At 41.1% G+C, this 16,044-nt stretch overlaps 1 protein-coding gene across 1 annotated transcript in view; it reads right to left on the reverse strand.

Annotated features, from left to right (window-relative positions):
- The window catches only part of terb1 (telomere repeat binding bouquet formation protein 1), a 279,465-nt gene that overhangs the window by 72,683 nt on the left and 190,738 nt on the right, over positions 1–16,044 (reverse strand). The window contains exon 11 of the mRNA XM_072279076.1: positions 7,512–7,637. Within this exon, the coding sequence (XP_072135177.1) occupies positions 7,512–7,637 (126 nt within the window). The remainder of the gene's footprint in view (positions 1–7,511; positions 7,638–16,044) is intronic.

Genomic DNA, 16,044 nt, shown 5'->3' on the forward strand with positions numbered 1-16,044 from the left:
TACAGTGGGAAGGAGGTACAGAAGCCCGAAGGCACATACTCAGCAATCAGGAACAGGTTCTTCCCCTCTGCCATCTAATTTCTAAATGGACATTGAAACCACGAACACTAACTACTTTTTTTGCACTAATTTTAACTTAACTATTTAATATGCGTATATACTTACTGTAAATCAGTTTTTTTCCTATTTTTTATCATGTATTTCATTGGATTGTAAGTTAAACAAATTTCATGACATATGCTGGTGATATTAATCCTGATTCTGATGTTATTGATGTGCGCTGCCTTAGCTGGTATAGTGGTGCAAAACAGGATAAATTAGCCAATGTATTCACACTTGATTGCCACTTAGTATACAATACTAAAAGCACAGTGTGGTTCAGGTCTGTTTCAATGCCGAAATAATACTTCAAGGATTGCTGTCATGGTTCAAACTAAGAATGAGAAGTTGGATTTAGTGTCAAGGAAAGGCAAAAAGCCTTTGACTTTGCACATCAGCATCATTTTAAGTGTTCAAACAAAAGAGGAGAGCAAATCTTTATCTTGTAAATTATTTTCAAAATAGAATTGAGAATAAAGGTTAGCTTCAGAGTAAGAAGGTAAGGGAAAGCAATTAGGTAACTATTACCCATATACTGTATATTATTATATCAAAATAGATTGCAAATCAAAAAATGTATATTATAATCAAAGTAAATTTCTTCATAGAAAGAAAAAAACTACTAGAGTATAAGAATTTAGATTAACTAAATAAGTGCCACACCATTAACTGCTGATCCTGGTGTTGATGCTTGTTTTCTTCAACAAAACTGGATGAACTGAATGTTGGAATAACAGAACCTCCTTCTTTGTATCCAGTTACACCTTGACAGATATCTAATTTTTTTTGTGCTGGAGTAAAATCCTGAAATTTTCCATATTTTTTCCATCTATTTATTTTTGTAATGTCCACACATTGTTTATTCAAGCATTGCTGTTCTCTGTAGTGTTTCATTGATGCATCTTCTTTCACCATCTGTTTCATTCCCTTTAGTGAAGAGTCACATAACCAAAAGCTCGGATGTGCAAGTGCACTTGGTGAGGTAGTTGTGTGGCATACATCCATGTTGCTAGTGGTGTTGGTCAGCTGGTTTAGGGACAGTTAATGAAAAACAAAATTAAGTAAAATAATGTAAAAAATATTTTCATAATGGTTAATTAATACAGAACCTGAAACAGGGCACCACGTGGCTGCTTACTACAGGCAGCCCCAGGTTACAACAAGATTCTGTCCCTGAGAACTATTCATAAGTTGGAACTGAACAATAAGTGTGTGGGAGAGCATCATAGGAACAGCTGTCGTGGGAGAGCGAGCAGGCATGGAAAGAGTGGCTGTCAGCTAGTCTCACTGTCTCTGTAAGTGAGCAACTAGGTCTGCTCAGTGGTCCCAGCTCTGCTTGACCCAGGCCACCAATATTTCAACTCAGAAGAGGGTGAGGCTGACTGTTATTCAACCATCACAGAACTTGGAATCTCATATTAATTTCTGCAATCCTGACATACAGAATGCTGAGGTTTATTTATGTCGGTGTGGTGGGAATCAACTGTGGTCCCTGCAAATGGTAGAGATCGGGCAAGATGGAAGTGAAGTAACTGTGATGTTTCTTGCTCCCCTTAATCACACACAGCGAGTAGCCACTTAGACTATCATGTCTATTAAGGAGTGTTTTTAGCACATGGAATTGTGATTTATTATCCTTTATCTTCAAGTGCAAAAGGGAAATATTCCTTACGTTCAGATGTTTTTAATAAACAAGACCCTGTGATCCATTAATTTCATTATTTAGTTCAAACCTACAAACCCTCCCTTGCCATTTATATTTTTTTATTGCACTTTCCATGCCCTTTATTTTAGCACACCCTCCCTAACACCCTGTGCCTCTTTAGTTCTCTCTTCCTTAACATTTTTTGGATATTTGTTTTAATGTCTTTTAGAGCTCAAGGTATTTTTTTCTCCTATGGAGAGCATTCAGAACATTCTATTAAACCTGAAGACCTACAATGGCATGAGAGGGGAACTGGCTGAAGTTGACTAGAAAGGGACATTTGCAGCAAGGACAGCAGAGCAGCAATGGGTGGAGTTTCTGTGAAAAATGAGGGAAGTGCAAGATAGATATATTCGAAATAAGAAGAAATTTTAAAAGGGAACAAGGACATTACCGTGGCTGACAAGTGAAGTCTGAGGTGAAGTCAGATCCAAAGTAAAAGCAAAAGAGAAGGCATACAAGGAAGCCTGAGCTAGTGGGAAGATAGAAGATTGGGGAGCTTTTAAAAACTTCTAGAAGGAAACTAAGAAGGTCATTCGGAAGAAAAGATGAATTATGAGAGGAAGCTGGCGACTAATATCAAAGAAGATACTAAGAGCCTTTTTAAGTATATAAGGGGTAAGAGTCGAAGGCAGATATAGGACCAATACAAAATGATGCTGGAGATACTGTAGTGAGAGATGCAGAGATGGCAGAGGAACTGAATGCGTATTTTGCATCAGATTTCACAGTGGAAGATGTCTGCAGTATACTGTACATTCAAGAGTGTCAGGGAAGTGAAGTATGTGCAGTGAAAATTACGTCTGAGAAGGTACTCAGGAAGCTTAATGGTCTGGAAGTGGATAAATCACCTGGATCTGATGGAATGCACCCTAGGGCTCTGAAGGAAGTAGCTGGAGAGATTGCGAAGACATTAACGATGATCTTTCAAGAATCGATAGATTCTGGCATTGTACCGGATGATTGGAAAATTGCAAATGTTACTCCACTATTTAAGAAGGATGGGAGGCAGCAGAAAGGAAACTATAGATCTGTTAGCCTGACATCAGTGGCTGGGAAGTTGTTGGAATCAATGAATCAATAGTTAGGAATGAGATTACAGAGTACCTAGAGGCACATGACAAGATAGGCCAAAGCCAGCATGGTTTCCTGAAAAGAAAATCCTGCCTGACAAACCGACTGCAATTCTTTGAGGAAATTACAAGTAGGGTAGACAAAGGAGATGCAGTGGACGTGGTGTACTTGGATTTTCAGAAGGCCTTTCACACGGTGCTGCACATGAGGCTGCTTAGCAAGATAAGAGCCCATGGAATTACAGGTAAGTTATTAGTATGGGTGGAGCATTGGCTGGTCAGCGGAAAACAGAGAGTGGAAATAAAGAGATCCTATTCTAGCTGGCTGCTGGTTACCAGTGGAGTTCCATAGGAGTTGGTGTTGGGACCGCGGCTTTTTACGATGTATGTCAATGATTGGGACTAGGTATTATTGGATCTGTGGCTAAATCTGCTGATGATACAAAGATAGGTGGAGAAGCGGGTAGTGTTGAGGAAACAGAGAACCTGCAGAGAGGCTTAGATTATTTAGGGAAATGGGCAAAGATGTGGCAAATGAAATACAATATTGGAAAGTCTATGGTCATGCACTTTGGTGGAAGAAATAAACTGGCAGACTATTATTTAGATGGGGAGAGAATTCAAAATGCAGAGATGCAAAGGGACTTGGGAGTCCTTGTGCAGGATACCCTAAAGGTTAACCTCCAGGTTGAGTCGGTTGTGAAGAAGGCGAATGCAATGTTGGCATTCATTTCTAGAGGTATAGAATGTGATGTTGAGGCTCTATAAGGGAGTCATGAGACCACACTTGGAGTATTTGTGCAATTTTGGGCTCCTTATTTTAGAAAGGATATACTGACATTGGAGAGGGCTCAGAGAAGATTCACGAGAATGATTCCAGGAATGAAAGGGGTACCGTATGAGGAACATCTGGCAGCTCTTGGGCTGTATTCCCTGGAGTTCAGGAGAATGGGGGGGGAGGGTCTCATAGAAACATTCCAAATGTTAAAAGGCCTGAACAGATTAGATATGGCACAGTTATTTCCCATGGTAGGGGATTCTAGGACAAGGGGGCACGACTTTGGGATTGAAGGACCTGCTTTTAGAACTGAGATGCTGAGAAATTACTTTAAGACAGGGGGTTGTAAATCTGTGGAATTTGTTGCCACGAGCTGCTGTGGAGGCCAGGTCATTGGGTGTATTTAAGGCAGAGACAGACAGATTCTTGATTATCCAGAGCATCAAAGGGTATGGGGTGAAGGCAAGGGAGTGGGGATGACTGGAAGAATTGGATCAGCCCATGATTGAATGGCAGAGCAGACTCTAGGGGCCGCATGGCCTACTTCTGCTCTTATATCTTATAGTCTTATAAACACAAGGTACATATTAAAAAAAGAGAAGATCTGATTATATAGTGCTTAAATATTTAACCACCTCTTGATGCTTTTCTAACGTCTCTATCCTATGCAGAAATTCTTTTGCAAATTTCCAGTAATTTCTCAGGCTGATATCCTTTGGATCTGAAGTAATTATGCCTTCTTTCGACTGATAATTCTCCACCAGACTGTTCGATAGTTTCTCAGCTTAAAAAGAGTCAACAGCAAATACAAGGATGAGCATAAAATTGATAAATCAAATACAACTTCCAATTCCAGTTAATATCTGCATTATCCAACAGTTAATATACAGTTTCACAGGCACTCACAGCTTATTTTGAATTTGGGATGGAATTAATATTAATATTTACTGCCCAAACCTATTATATTCAAATAAGTGGCAATAGGCTTTTTCCTTCCATTTCTGCAGATATTATGATGATAGAACTCCTACTGAGTGAAGAATTCTAGGATTAGCAATTAGTTAAGGTATGGTGACATACTCTCAGTGGGCACTTTATTAGGTACACCTTTACACATGCTCGTTAATGCAAATATCTTATTAGCTAATCATGTGACAGCAATTCAATGCATAACACTATGCAGACATGGTCAAGAGGTTCAGTTGTTGTTCAGGCAAAACATCAGAATGGGGAAGAAATATGATATAAATGACTTTGGCAATGGAATGACTGTTGGTGCCAGATGGAGTGGTTTGAATGTCTTAGAAATAGCTGATCTCCTAGGATTTTCACATACAACAGTCTCCAGAGTTTATAGAGAATGGTGAGACAAACAAAAAACATCCAGTGAGTAGCAGTTCTGTGGATGAAAAAGTCTTGTGAATAGAGAGGTCAGAGGAGAATGGCCAGATTATTTCAAGCTGACAGGAAGGCAAATGTAATTCAAATAACCACAAATTACAACAGTGGTGTGCAGAAGATAGTAAATATACACTCAGTGGCCAGTTTAAGGTAGAGGAGGTACATGATAAAGTGCCTGCTGAGTGTATGTCCATATCTGCATAGTGAGTGAGTTGGAGAGGAACTTGGTTATGGTAATTCAACAAAGAAAAATGCCCTTCAGCCCACCATGCCCATCTGACCATCAAATATTCATTACACTGAATGTTAAAATCTTATCAGCCATGATCTTATACTGAAGCCATCTTGAAGAGCCCAGTGACTTACTCCTTCTATTTGTATAACAAAATTAAGTAATGGATGTCTCTATTCTAAATATGCCTCTGCTCACTGTCTCACACACTGTAAAATGAAATTGGCACTCAGTCTGCTATTAATGGATGAGAACTTTGCTTCCATTCGAAGCTTAGCAACTTTTTTGAAATTATTAATACTTATAGCCTGGCTGCAGTGCAAGATGGACAGGAATTATTTGTATCACACTACTGAAGACTGCACGGAAAATTTATTTTATTTAAGGATACAGTACATAACAGGCCCTTCCGGCCTAATGAGCTGCACCACTCAGCAACCCACTTATTTAACCCTAGCCTCATCACAGGACAACTGACAATGACCAACTGGCCTTTTAACCGGCATGTTTTGGGACTGTGGGAGGAAGCTGGAGCTCTCTGAGGAAACACAGGGAGAATGTACAAGCTCCTTACAGACGAAGCTGGAATTGAATGCTGAACTCTAGAATGCCCTGAGGTGTAGTAGAGTTGTGTTAACTGCTATGCAACCATCGTGCCCCACTGCTGTACATGACTCTATAAGTGTGTAAGTTGTTTGAGTGTGTAAGGGGAGGATGCTTTGGGATATATGTGAATCTAACACATCCTCACAGCAGCAACAGTTGTTCTCTTCAGGGATATTGGCCCTGGAGTTACTATTGCTATCTACATATTTCAACAATAACTAGCTTGTGGAAATTTAATCTGTGCAGACATTGCATTTCTGAAGTCTAGATAAGATCTGGCTCCCTGTAAATCCTGGTTGGGTAATTTCTTCAAAAATGAATTCTTTTGATCTTTCTACAAAGGGTGCCTGAACGCTTTTCAGGTCTCTGTTGCATCCCCATGTCATCCCGAAAAGTGATACATTTAGATAAATCCTGTTTGTGAATCAGTCTGAACAGTTAGGAGGTGCAAGGAAGGCATAATCTCATGTGAACAGTGTCCAGAGTAACTTGTGAGCCTGAAGAAAAGTGTGCAACAGCCTGCACATGAATTCAAGGTTTATGCAACTGGCCTTTTAAAAAGTCTTGCAAGTGAACAATAACTGATATGCTTCAAACCAGAGTAATTAAAAATGTTGTTTCTGAATAACTTAAGAGGTTGATCTTAATTTCTAAAGTTTCACACAAGACAAAAGCACTTGCAAGTGGAAAATATTACCAAAAAAGTGTGGAGATACATTACAAATGTGGTGATACACACAGAAACTACTATGCAAAATGGCCCCATTTAACACTAATGTCATTTCCAACACAACAACATTCAGTTATTTTGGAGCTTTGTGAAGGAATTTCAAGCTTATGATATCTTGGATCTTGCTAAGCTCTGACCAAACTCATTTAACTAAATGGATGCTTTCCTATGGAGGAAATTGAGCTCTATGCACAAACCCACATTATGTGTATGTTGTTTTGTGTACCTGCGTAAATATTTTTGGAAGCTGTTGAGCATCTTAACAATAAGCAGAGATTCTAGTGGCCTGGCGTTTCGGCATCTCCAGGTGCAGCCTGGAAGACATGTTGCTTTGGGGCGCAGTCCTGTGGGTTCCTCACTGATGTCACTGGCCGAAGTGTTGCGGGTGTTTGAAATATTGAGACAGTGGGCAGTGTGCGCAGCTGGAGTGATTTCTGTCTCTCTCTTGATGGTGAGTGAGAATCTGTTGGTCTTTCGGTCAGGGGGCCTGGTCAAGTGACATGGGAGATTTTAACATTGAAACAGCAAGCTGTTGGTCTCCCCTCTTGTTGTTGCAGGAAAAATCTCTCTCTCTCTCTCTCGAGAGAGAGAGAGAACCTGTCTGAGATGTCGAAGTGTTGGACGGACAGAATTTTTTTATGGACTCTAGATCATGGCCTCTGGGGGCTTTGTATGGGGGTGGTGGGGGCTAATGTTTTTGCTGGAGCCAGTCAGGGGAGGGGAAGGAGGGGCTTTGTAGTTGTAATGTTTTTCTGTTATTTATTCTTCGAAGTTTTTCTTCTGTTTCATGGATGTCTGCAAAGAGTAAGGATTTCAGATTGTATACTGTATACATTCTGATGTTAAACTGCATCACTGAAGAAACAGGAACCTGACTGTTCACTTACTTATGAGCTGGCAACTCTGTAGAACGAAAGTGGCTGCTTTTCTCTGCTCGTCATCCTGGGATTCAGCCACTATTTGGATCATTAGTGGAAGCCCATTGCTCTTCAGTAATTGATACTGATGCACCTCTGAAAAATATATAATTTTGAAAAATATACCATGAAACTATTCCTAAGTTAGACACTGTTAAACTTCAGATTTAGTTGTCCAAAAATAATCAGATACACATGGCACAAATCTCTCCATTGTATGTCATTAAACTTGGAAAGAGATTTATAGGCACAAAAAAAACTGTCTTGCAATGATTTTAAACTGAAACAATTACAACTTTTATTTCAATTATTTAATCAACTGTTGAAGCCAGCCTCAGAGAAGTGCTGTCCCTTATCATTTATTTCTTACACCCGCTTGCTTTCATTATGCATTGTTTTTCCTTCTCACTCATTTTTGCAATAATTCTACTTCAACCTTTTCCTACTTTTTCTTCAGTTCTGACGACTTCTTATACCAGTCCTGATGAAGGGCCTTGACTCGAAATGTCAACTGTTTATTCCTATCCATAGATGCTGCTCTTCCTGCTGAGTTCCTCCAGCACATTGTGAGTATTGCTCTAGATTTCCAGCATCTGCAGTACTTCTTGTGGCTATCTTATCTGTATTTTTATGGACATTTTGTTCAAATTGCTTAACCTTTGTTTCGGTTGAAAACATTTTTTTCCAATATTGGATATAATACAACTAATTTATAAAATGCCTATGAAGAACTGTATATAGAGAAAACTTTCTAGACCATAATATTTAACTGTTGATGCCAAACTTCTTTACAATTTGCTACTGTGATTGGCATGTTTCTTTTCCCCTTATATAATTCAATTTGATTAATCATTCATCGGACTACTCTAAATATTTAGTTTAGTACACATTAGTCATGTCAAAAGGTCATGTCACTTGAGCAGAAGAATATTAGCTTTAACTCCTTGCTTGAAGTAGCAAGTGAGAGCGAAATCTTGTAGGGCGAGAACTGTTTGAAAATTACAAGTCTCGGCGGAGTGACTCATTGTGTGAAGAGTGAGAGAGTGATATCTTGTTTCAAAACTGCAAGTTCAGTTGAGAGCAGGACGTTGTTTGAAGTAGCGAGTGAGTCTTATTTGAACCAATAAAAAGAAAGGAGGAGTAAGCAGAACGGCCATTGGGTAGTGTTAGACTGGTCTGGCATTAGCTCAGGACGCTTAAGCAAGAACAGGTTGGACAAGCACAGAGGCAGGCTGTAAGTAAGTTTTTTTCTGTTAACAAATGGTTAGTGTGCTCAAAATAGGTCCAGATTTTGTGGTATGCTCCTTGTGTGTGATGTGGGAACTTTGGGAGCCCTCCAGCCTCTGCATAAAATGCACAGAGCTTCAGCTTGATGACCTTCAGCTCATATGGGAGAATGAGGTGATAAATAGGGAGGTGGTAACCTCAGAGTTGCAGGAGACAGGTAGCTGGGTAATTGCTGGGAGAGGGAAAGAGAATAGGCAGCCAGTGCAGAATACCCCTGTGGCCGTTTAACTCAGTAATATGTATACCACTTTGGATACTGTTTGGGGGGGGCAGGGGGAATCTACCAGGGAGAAGTGAGCAGGTCTCTATGAGCATGAAAGAGACACATAGACGGCATGTTGTCTTCCATGTGCCAGGGTCAGGGATGTCTCGGATTGGGTCCACAGCATTCTACAGGGAGAGTGTGGGCTGCCAGAAATCATGGTATATATTGGTACCAATGACAGGTAGGAAATGGGAGGAGGTCCTGAAGAGAGAATACAGGAAGTTTGGTAGAAAGCTGAAAAGCAGGACCTTCAGCATAGTAATCTGTGGATTGTGGCTTGTACCACACACCGGTGAGGGTAAGAATAGGATGATTTGGCAGATGAATGCGTGGTTGAGGAATTGGTGCAGAGGGCAGGGTTTCAGATTTCTGGATCATTGGGGTCTCTTCTGGGGAAGGTATGACGTGTACAAAAAGGCAGTATTAAGCCTGAGCCCAAGGGAGACCAATATCTTTGCAGGCTAGAGCTCTTGGAGAGGGCTTAAACTAATCTGGCAGGAGGATGAGAATTGGAATGATGGGGCTGAGGATGGGGCAGTTGGTATACACATAGATGTAGTTTGCAGTGGGACTGTGAGGATAGACAAGCAAATGATAGGGCAAAATTGCATTCAGTAGGATGAATTGAAGTGTTAAATGGGGGCAAAATTGAAAAGAGTGTTGAATACAGGGCTGAAGGTGCTATGTTTGAATGCATACAGTATACAGAATAAGGTAGATGATATTGTAGCATAATTAGAGATCGACAGGTACAACACTGTTTGCATCACTGAGTCACGGCTGAAAGAAGATCATAATTGGGGTGCTCCATAATAGCATCATGGTTAGCACATGGTGGTATTGCTCACGGGGGTTTTGGAGTTCGGAGTTTAATTCAGGTGCCATTCGGTAGTCCTCCTGATGGAGTGCATGAGTTTTCCCTGGGTCCTCTGGTTTCCTCCAACAGTCCGAAGACAAACCAGTTAGGTCAATTGGTCATTGTAAATTGTCCTGTAATTAGGTTAGGTTTAATCGGGTGTGTCGGGATTGCTGGTGCAGCATGACTCCAAGGGCCTATTCCACGCGGTATTACTAAATAATTAACATCCAAGGATACACATTGTATTGTAAGGACAGGCAGGTAGGGAGAAGAGGTGGGATGGCTCTGTTGGTTGAAAAATTAAATCAAATCTTTAGAAAGAGATGACATAGGATCAGAAGACTTAGTAGCCTTGTGGGTAGAGTTAAAAAACTGCAAGTGTCAAAAGACCCTGATGGGAATTATATACAGACCTTCAAATAGTAGCCAGGACGTGCGATACAAATTACAACGGGAGATGGTAAAGGCATGTATAAAGGGCAATGTTACAATAGTCACAAGGGATTTCAATGTGCAGGTACTGTAGATTGGGAAAGTCAGGTTGGTGCTGGATCCCAAGAGAGGAAATTTGTAGAATGCACACAAGACTGCTTTTAAGGACAGCTTGTGGTTGAGTCCACTAGAAGAAAGGAAATACTGGATTAGGTGTTGTGCAATTTATTTACTATTTATTGAGATACAGAGTGGAATAGGCCATTCAAGTGGTGCCTCCCAGCAATCTCTCAACTTCCTCCCAACTTAATCCTAGCCTAAGCATGGGCCACTTACAATGACCAGTTAATCTATCAACCAGTATGTCTTTGGACTGTGGGAGGAAACCAGAACACCCTGACGAAACCTATGCAGTCATGGGGAGAACGTACAAGCTCCTTCTAGGCAGCAGTGGGAATTGATCAAAATTTGATTAGGAACCTTAACGTAAAGGAACTCTTAAGCAAGCAGTGATTATAATAAGATATAATTCACACTGCAGTTTGAGAGGGAGAAGCAAAAGTCAGACTTATCAGTACAGTATTACAATTTAAGGGAAATTAAAGGCAAATACAGAGGACTGAGAGAGGAGCTGGCTGAAGTTCATTGTAAGGGGACACTAGCAGAGATGATAGCAGAACAGCAATGGCTGGTGTTTCTGGGGGCAATTTGGAAGATGCAAGATAGATGTATCCCAAAGATGAAGAAGTATTCTAAAGGGAGGAAGAGGCAACTGTGACAGGCAAGGGAAGTCAAAGACACCATAAAAGCAAAAGAGAGTGCAGGAGCAGGCCACAGCAACGAGGTTTCCTGCAGATCAGCAATGATTATTTAGAAGTACAGAAGTAACAAGCAGGGCAGCCATTGTTGGGAGTAGGCCAGTGGTGAAAGTAGGAATGTCAGGCTTTGGCTCAGAAGAAGAATTGGCTCTGGGTAAATTTCTGTTAAGGTTCCCTTTTTATCTCTCTTACTGTACCTAGTGTGTACCTAGTTGTTGTGTGTTCTTCATGCCAGATGTTGGAGACTTGAGAGACCCAGAGCTTCCCAGGGAACTACATATGCATGGTGCATCCAGCTGCAGCTCCTTGAAAACAGTGTTAAGGATCTGGAGCAGCAGCTGGATGACTTTCAGTTTGTATGTGAGAGTGAGGATATAATCAATCAGTTACAGGGAAGTAGTCACAGGAATTACAGAAGGCAGGTAGCTGGGTGACTGTCAAGAGAAATGGAAATGTGAATGCAGTTAGTGCAGAGCACCCCAGTGGCCATTCCCCTCAATAATAAGTATACTCTTTTGGATACTGTTTTGGGTGATGACCTGCCAAGAGAATGCCACGGAGACCAGATTACTAGCACTGAGCATAGGTCTGTGGTGCAGAAGGAAAGAAGGAGAAGAAGGAAGTGGTAGTGATAGGGGACTCAATAGTCAGGGGAACAGACAAGAGATTCTGTGGATGTGAACAAGATGCCTAAATAGTATGTTGCCTCACAGTGCCAGGGTCAGGGACGTCTTGGATGGCATCCACAGCATTTTGGAGGGGAAGGGAGAGCAGTTAGATGTATTGGTACATTTTGGTACCAATGACAAAGGAAGGAAAAGCAAAAAAGCTCTGAAAAGAGAATTTGGAGAGCTGGGCAGAAAGCTGAGAAGCAGGACCTCCAGGTAGTAATTTTTGGATTGCTGCCTGTGCCACACACCAGCGAGGGTAAAAACAGGATGATTTTGCAGATTAATGCGTGGCTAAGAAGTTGGTGCATGGGGAAGGGCTTTGGGTTCTTGGATCACTGGGATCTGTTCTGGGGGAGGAATGACCTGTTCCACCTGGTACTGAGCAGGATATTCCCGCGGGCAGGTTTGTTAGAGCTGTTGGGGACGGTTTAAACTAATTTGGCAGAGGGGTGGGAACCGGAGTGAAGGGACTCAGGATAGGACAGATAGTTAAAAAAGCAGTCAGACTGTCAGGAAAGGCAGGCAGATGATAGGACAAAATTGTAGCCAGCAGGGTGAGAATCAGTACATTAGGAATGCAGAATCAAAAAGGGTAGCAAATACAGTACTCAAAGTGTTATCTCTCAATGCACGGAGCATAAGAAATAAGGTGGATGATCTTGTTGAACTATTACAGATTGTCAGGTATGATGTTGTGGCCATCACTGAATTGTGGCTAAAGGATGGAAGGAAGGGAGCTAAATGTCCAAGGTTACATGCTGTACTGGAGAGATAGGAAGGTAGGCAGAGGGAGTGGCATGGCTCTGATGGTAAAGAATGAAATCAAATCATTTAGAAAGTTGTGTCATAGGATCAGAAGATGTTGAATCTTTGTGGGTTGAATTAAGAAACTGAAAGGGTAAAGGGAACCTGAGGGCAGTTATATACAGGCCTCCCGACAGTAGCTGGGATGTGAACCACAGATACAACAGGAAATAGAAAAGGCATGTCAAAAGAGCAATATTATGATAGTCATGAGAGATTTCAACATGATTGATTGGGAAAATCAGGTTGGTAATGGATCTCAAGAGAGTGAGTTAGTTGAATGCCTATGAGATGGCTTTTTACAGCAGTTTGTTGTTGAGCCTACTAGGGGATCAGCTATACTGGATTGGGTTTTTTGCAATGAACCGGAGGTGATTAGAGAGCTTAAGGTAAAAAGAACCCTTAGGAGACAGTGATCAAAATATTACTGAGTTTGACTTGAAACTTGATAGCGAGAAAGTAAAGTGTGACAGAGCAGTTTTTCAGTGAAGTAAATGAAATTACAGTGGAATGAGAGAGAAGTTAGCCAAGGTAAATTAGAAGGAGATGCTGTTAGGAATGACAGCAGAGTAGCAATGGTATGAGGTTCTCGGAAAAGTGACGAAAGTGCAGGATAGATGTATTCCAAAAGCAAAGAAATACTCAAAATGGCAAAATAGTATAACCATGGCTGACAAGGGAGTCAAAGCTAATGTAAAAGCAAAAAAGAAGGCATACAACAAAGCAAACATTAATGGGAAAATAGTGGAATAGAAAGTAGTTTTCAAAACCTACAGAAAGCAACTAGGAGAATCATTAGAAGGGAAAAGATGAAATATTAAAGCAAGCTAGCAACCAATATCAAAGTGGATAGTCAAAGTTTTCTCAAGTATGTAAAAAATAAAAGAAAGATGAGATTAGATATGAGACTGTTAGAAAATGAGACCAGAGAAATAATAATGGTGGCCAAGGAGATGGCAGATGAACTAAATGAGTACTTTGTATCAGTTTTCACTATGGAAGACACTAGCAGTGTGTCAGATGTTGAAGGGTGTGAGGGAAGAGAAGTGAATGCAGATATTATACTATGGGAGAAGCTGCTCAGAAAACTGAAAGACCTAAGGGTACATAAGTCATTCGGACCAGATAAACTGCACCCTAGGGTTCTGAAAGGGGTAGCAGTAGAGATTGTGGAGGCATCAGTAATGATCTTTCAAAAATCATTCGATTCTGGCATGGTGCCAGAGGAGTGGAGAATTGCAAATGTCACTTCACTCTTTAAGAAAGGAGAAAGGCAGCAGAAAGGAAATGATAGACCAGTTAGTCTGACCTCAGTGTTTGGGAAGATGTTGGAGTCAATTGTTAACGGTGAAGTTATGGAGCACTTGGTGACACAGGACAAAGTCATCATGGTTTCCTTCACGGAAAATCTTGACTGATGAACCTGTTGGAATTCTTTGAGAAAATTACAAGTCGGATAGTTAAAGCGGATGCAGTGGATGTTGTATATTTGGACTTTCAGAAGGCCTTTGACAAAGCGCCACACATGAGGATGCTTACCAATTTAAGAACCCATGGTAGTACAGGAAAGTTACTGGCATGGTTAAGATCATTGGCTGATTGGTAGCAAGTGGGAATAAAAGGATCCTTTTCTGGTTGGCGGCCAGTGACTAGTGGTGTTCTGCAGGGGTAACTGTTGGGAACACTTCTTTTTATGTTGTATATCACTGATTTAGATGACAGAATAGATGGCTTGGTTGCCAAGTTTGCAGATGATACAAAGATTGCTGAAGGGGCAGGTAATGTTGAGGAAACAGGAAGGCTGCAGAAGGACTTGAACAGATTGGGAGAATGGACGAGAGAGTGGCAAATGAAATGCAATGTTGGAAAATGAATTAGTCGTAGAAATAAATGTATTTTCTAAAAGGAAAGAAAATTCAAAAGTCTGAGATGCAAAGGGACTTGTGCAGAACACCCTAAAGTTTAACTTGCAGGTTGAGGCAGTGGTGAGGAAGGCAAATGCATACATTTCAATAGGTCTCAAATACAAGGGAAGGGATGTGATGCTGAGGTTCTATAAGGCACTGGTGAGACCTCACCTTGAGTAATGTTGAATAGTTTTGAGCTCATCTAGGAAAAGATGTGCTGGCATTGGAGAGGGTTCAGAGGAGGTTCACAAGGATGATTCTGGGAATGGAAGGCTTATCATACAAGAAATGTTTGATGGTTCTGGGTCTGTACTTGCTGGAATTTAGAAGGATGGGGGAGATCTCATTAAAACCTTTCGAATATTGAAAGGCCTAGACAGAGTAGATATGGAAAGGATGTTTCCTATGGTGGGGGAGCCTAAGACAATAGGGCACAGCCCTAGGGTAGAGGGGCGTTCATTTAAAACAAAGATGCAGAGAAATTTTTTTAGCCAAAGGGCGGTGAACTTGTGGAATCTGTTGCCTCAGGCGGCTGTGGAGGCCAAGTCATTGGGTGTATTTAAGTTGGAGCTTGATATGTTCTTGACTGGACATGGCATCAAAGGTTACGGGAAGAAGGGCTGAGAGGAAAAGAAGGATCAGCCATGATTGAATGATGGAACAGATTCGATGGGACAAATAGCCGAATTCTGCTCCAGTATCTTATGGTCTTATAATATAAGAAAAAGTAATGGGAAGTTAGAGAATTGGGAAGCTTTTAAATACCAACAGAAGGCAACAAAAATACATAAGATAAAAGATGAAATATAAAGGTAAGTTAGCCAATAATACAAAAGATACCAAAAATTTTTTCAAATATATAAAGAAGAAAGGATAAGCGATAGTCAATACTGGACCGCTGGAAAATGATGCTGGGGAGATAGTAATGAGGGACAAAGAAATGGCAGGTATTTTGTGTCATACTTCCCTTTGGAACTCACTAGCAGTATGCCAGAAATTCGAGTGTCACAGGATAGAATCAGAATTAATATCACCGGTATACAGTATGTGTTGGCACGCGGCCAAGTGATTAAGGCGTCGGTCTAGTGATCTGAAGGTCGCTAGTTCGAGCCTCAGCTGAGGCAGCGTGTTGTGTCCTTGAGCAAGGCACTTAACCACACATTGCTCTGTGCCGACACCGGTGCCAAGCCGTGTCGGCCCTAGTGCCCTTCCCTTGGACAACATTGTGGGGTGGAGAGGGGAGACTTGCAGCATGGGCAACTGCCGGTCTTCCATACACCCTTGCCCAGGCCTGCGCCCTGGAAACCTTCCAAGGTGCAAATCCATGGTCTCACAAGACTAACAGATGCCTATAAATACAGTATGTTGTGAAATTTGTCAAGTTTGTGGCAGCAGTAAAATACATGATAAAGGTAGAAGAAACAACTGAATTACAGTAAGTATCTATATTTATATTAAAC

The sequence above is a fragment of the Mobula birostris genome, chromosome 15 (genome assembly GCF_030028105.1).
Source record: "Mobula birostris isolate sMobBir1 chromosome 15, sMobBir1.hap1, whole genome shotgun sequence".
Lineage (NCBI taxonomy): Eukaryota > Metazoa > Chordata > Chondrichthyes > Myliobatiformes > Myliobatidae > Mobula > Mobula birostris.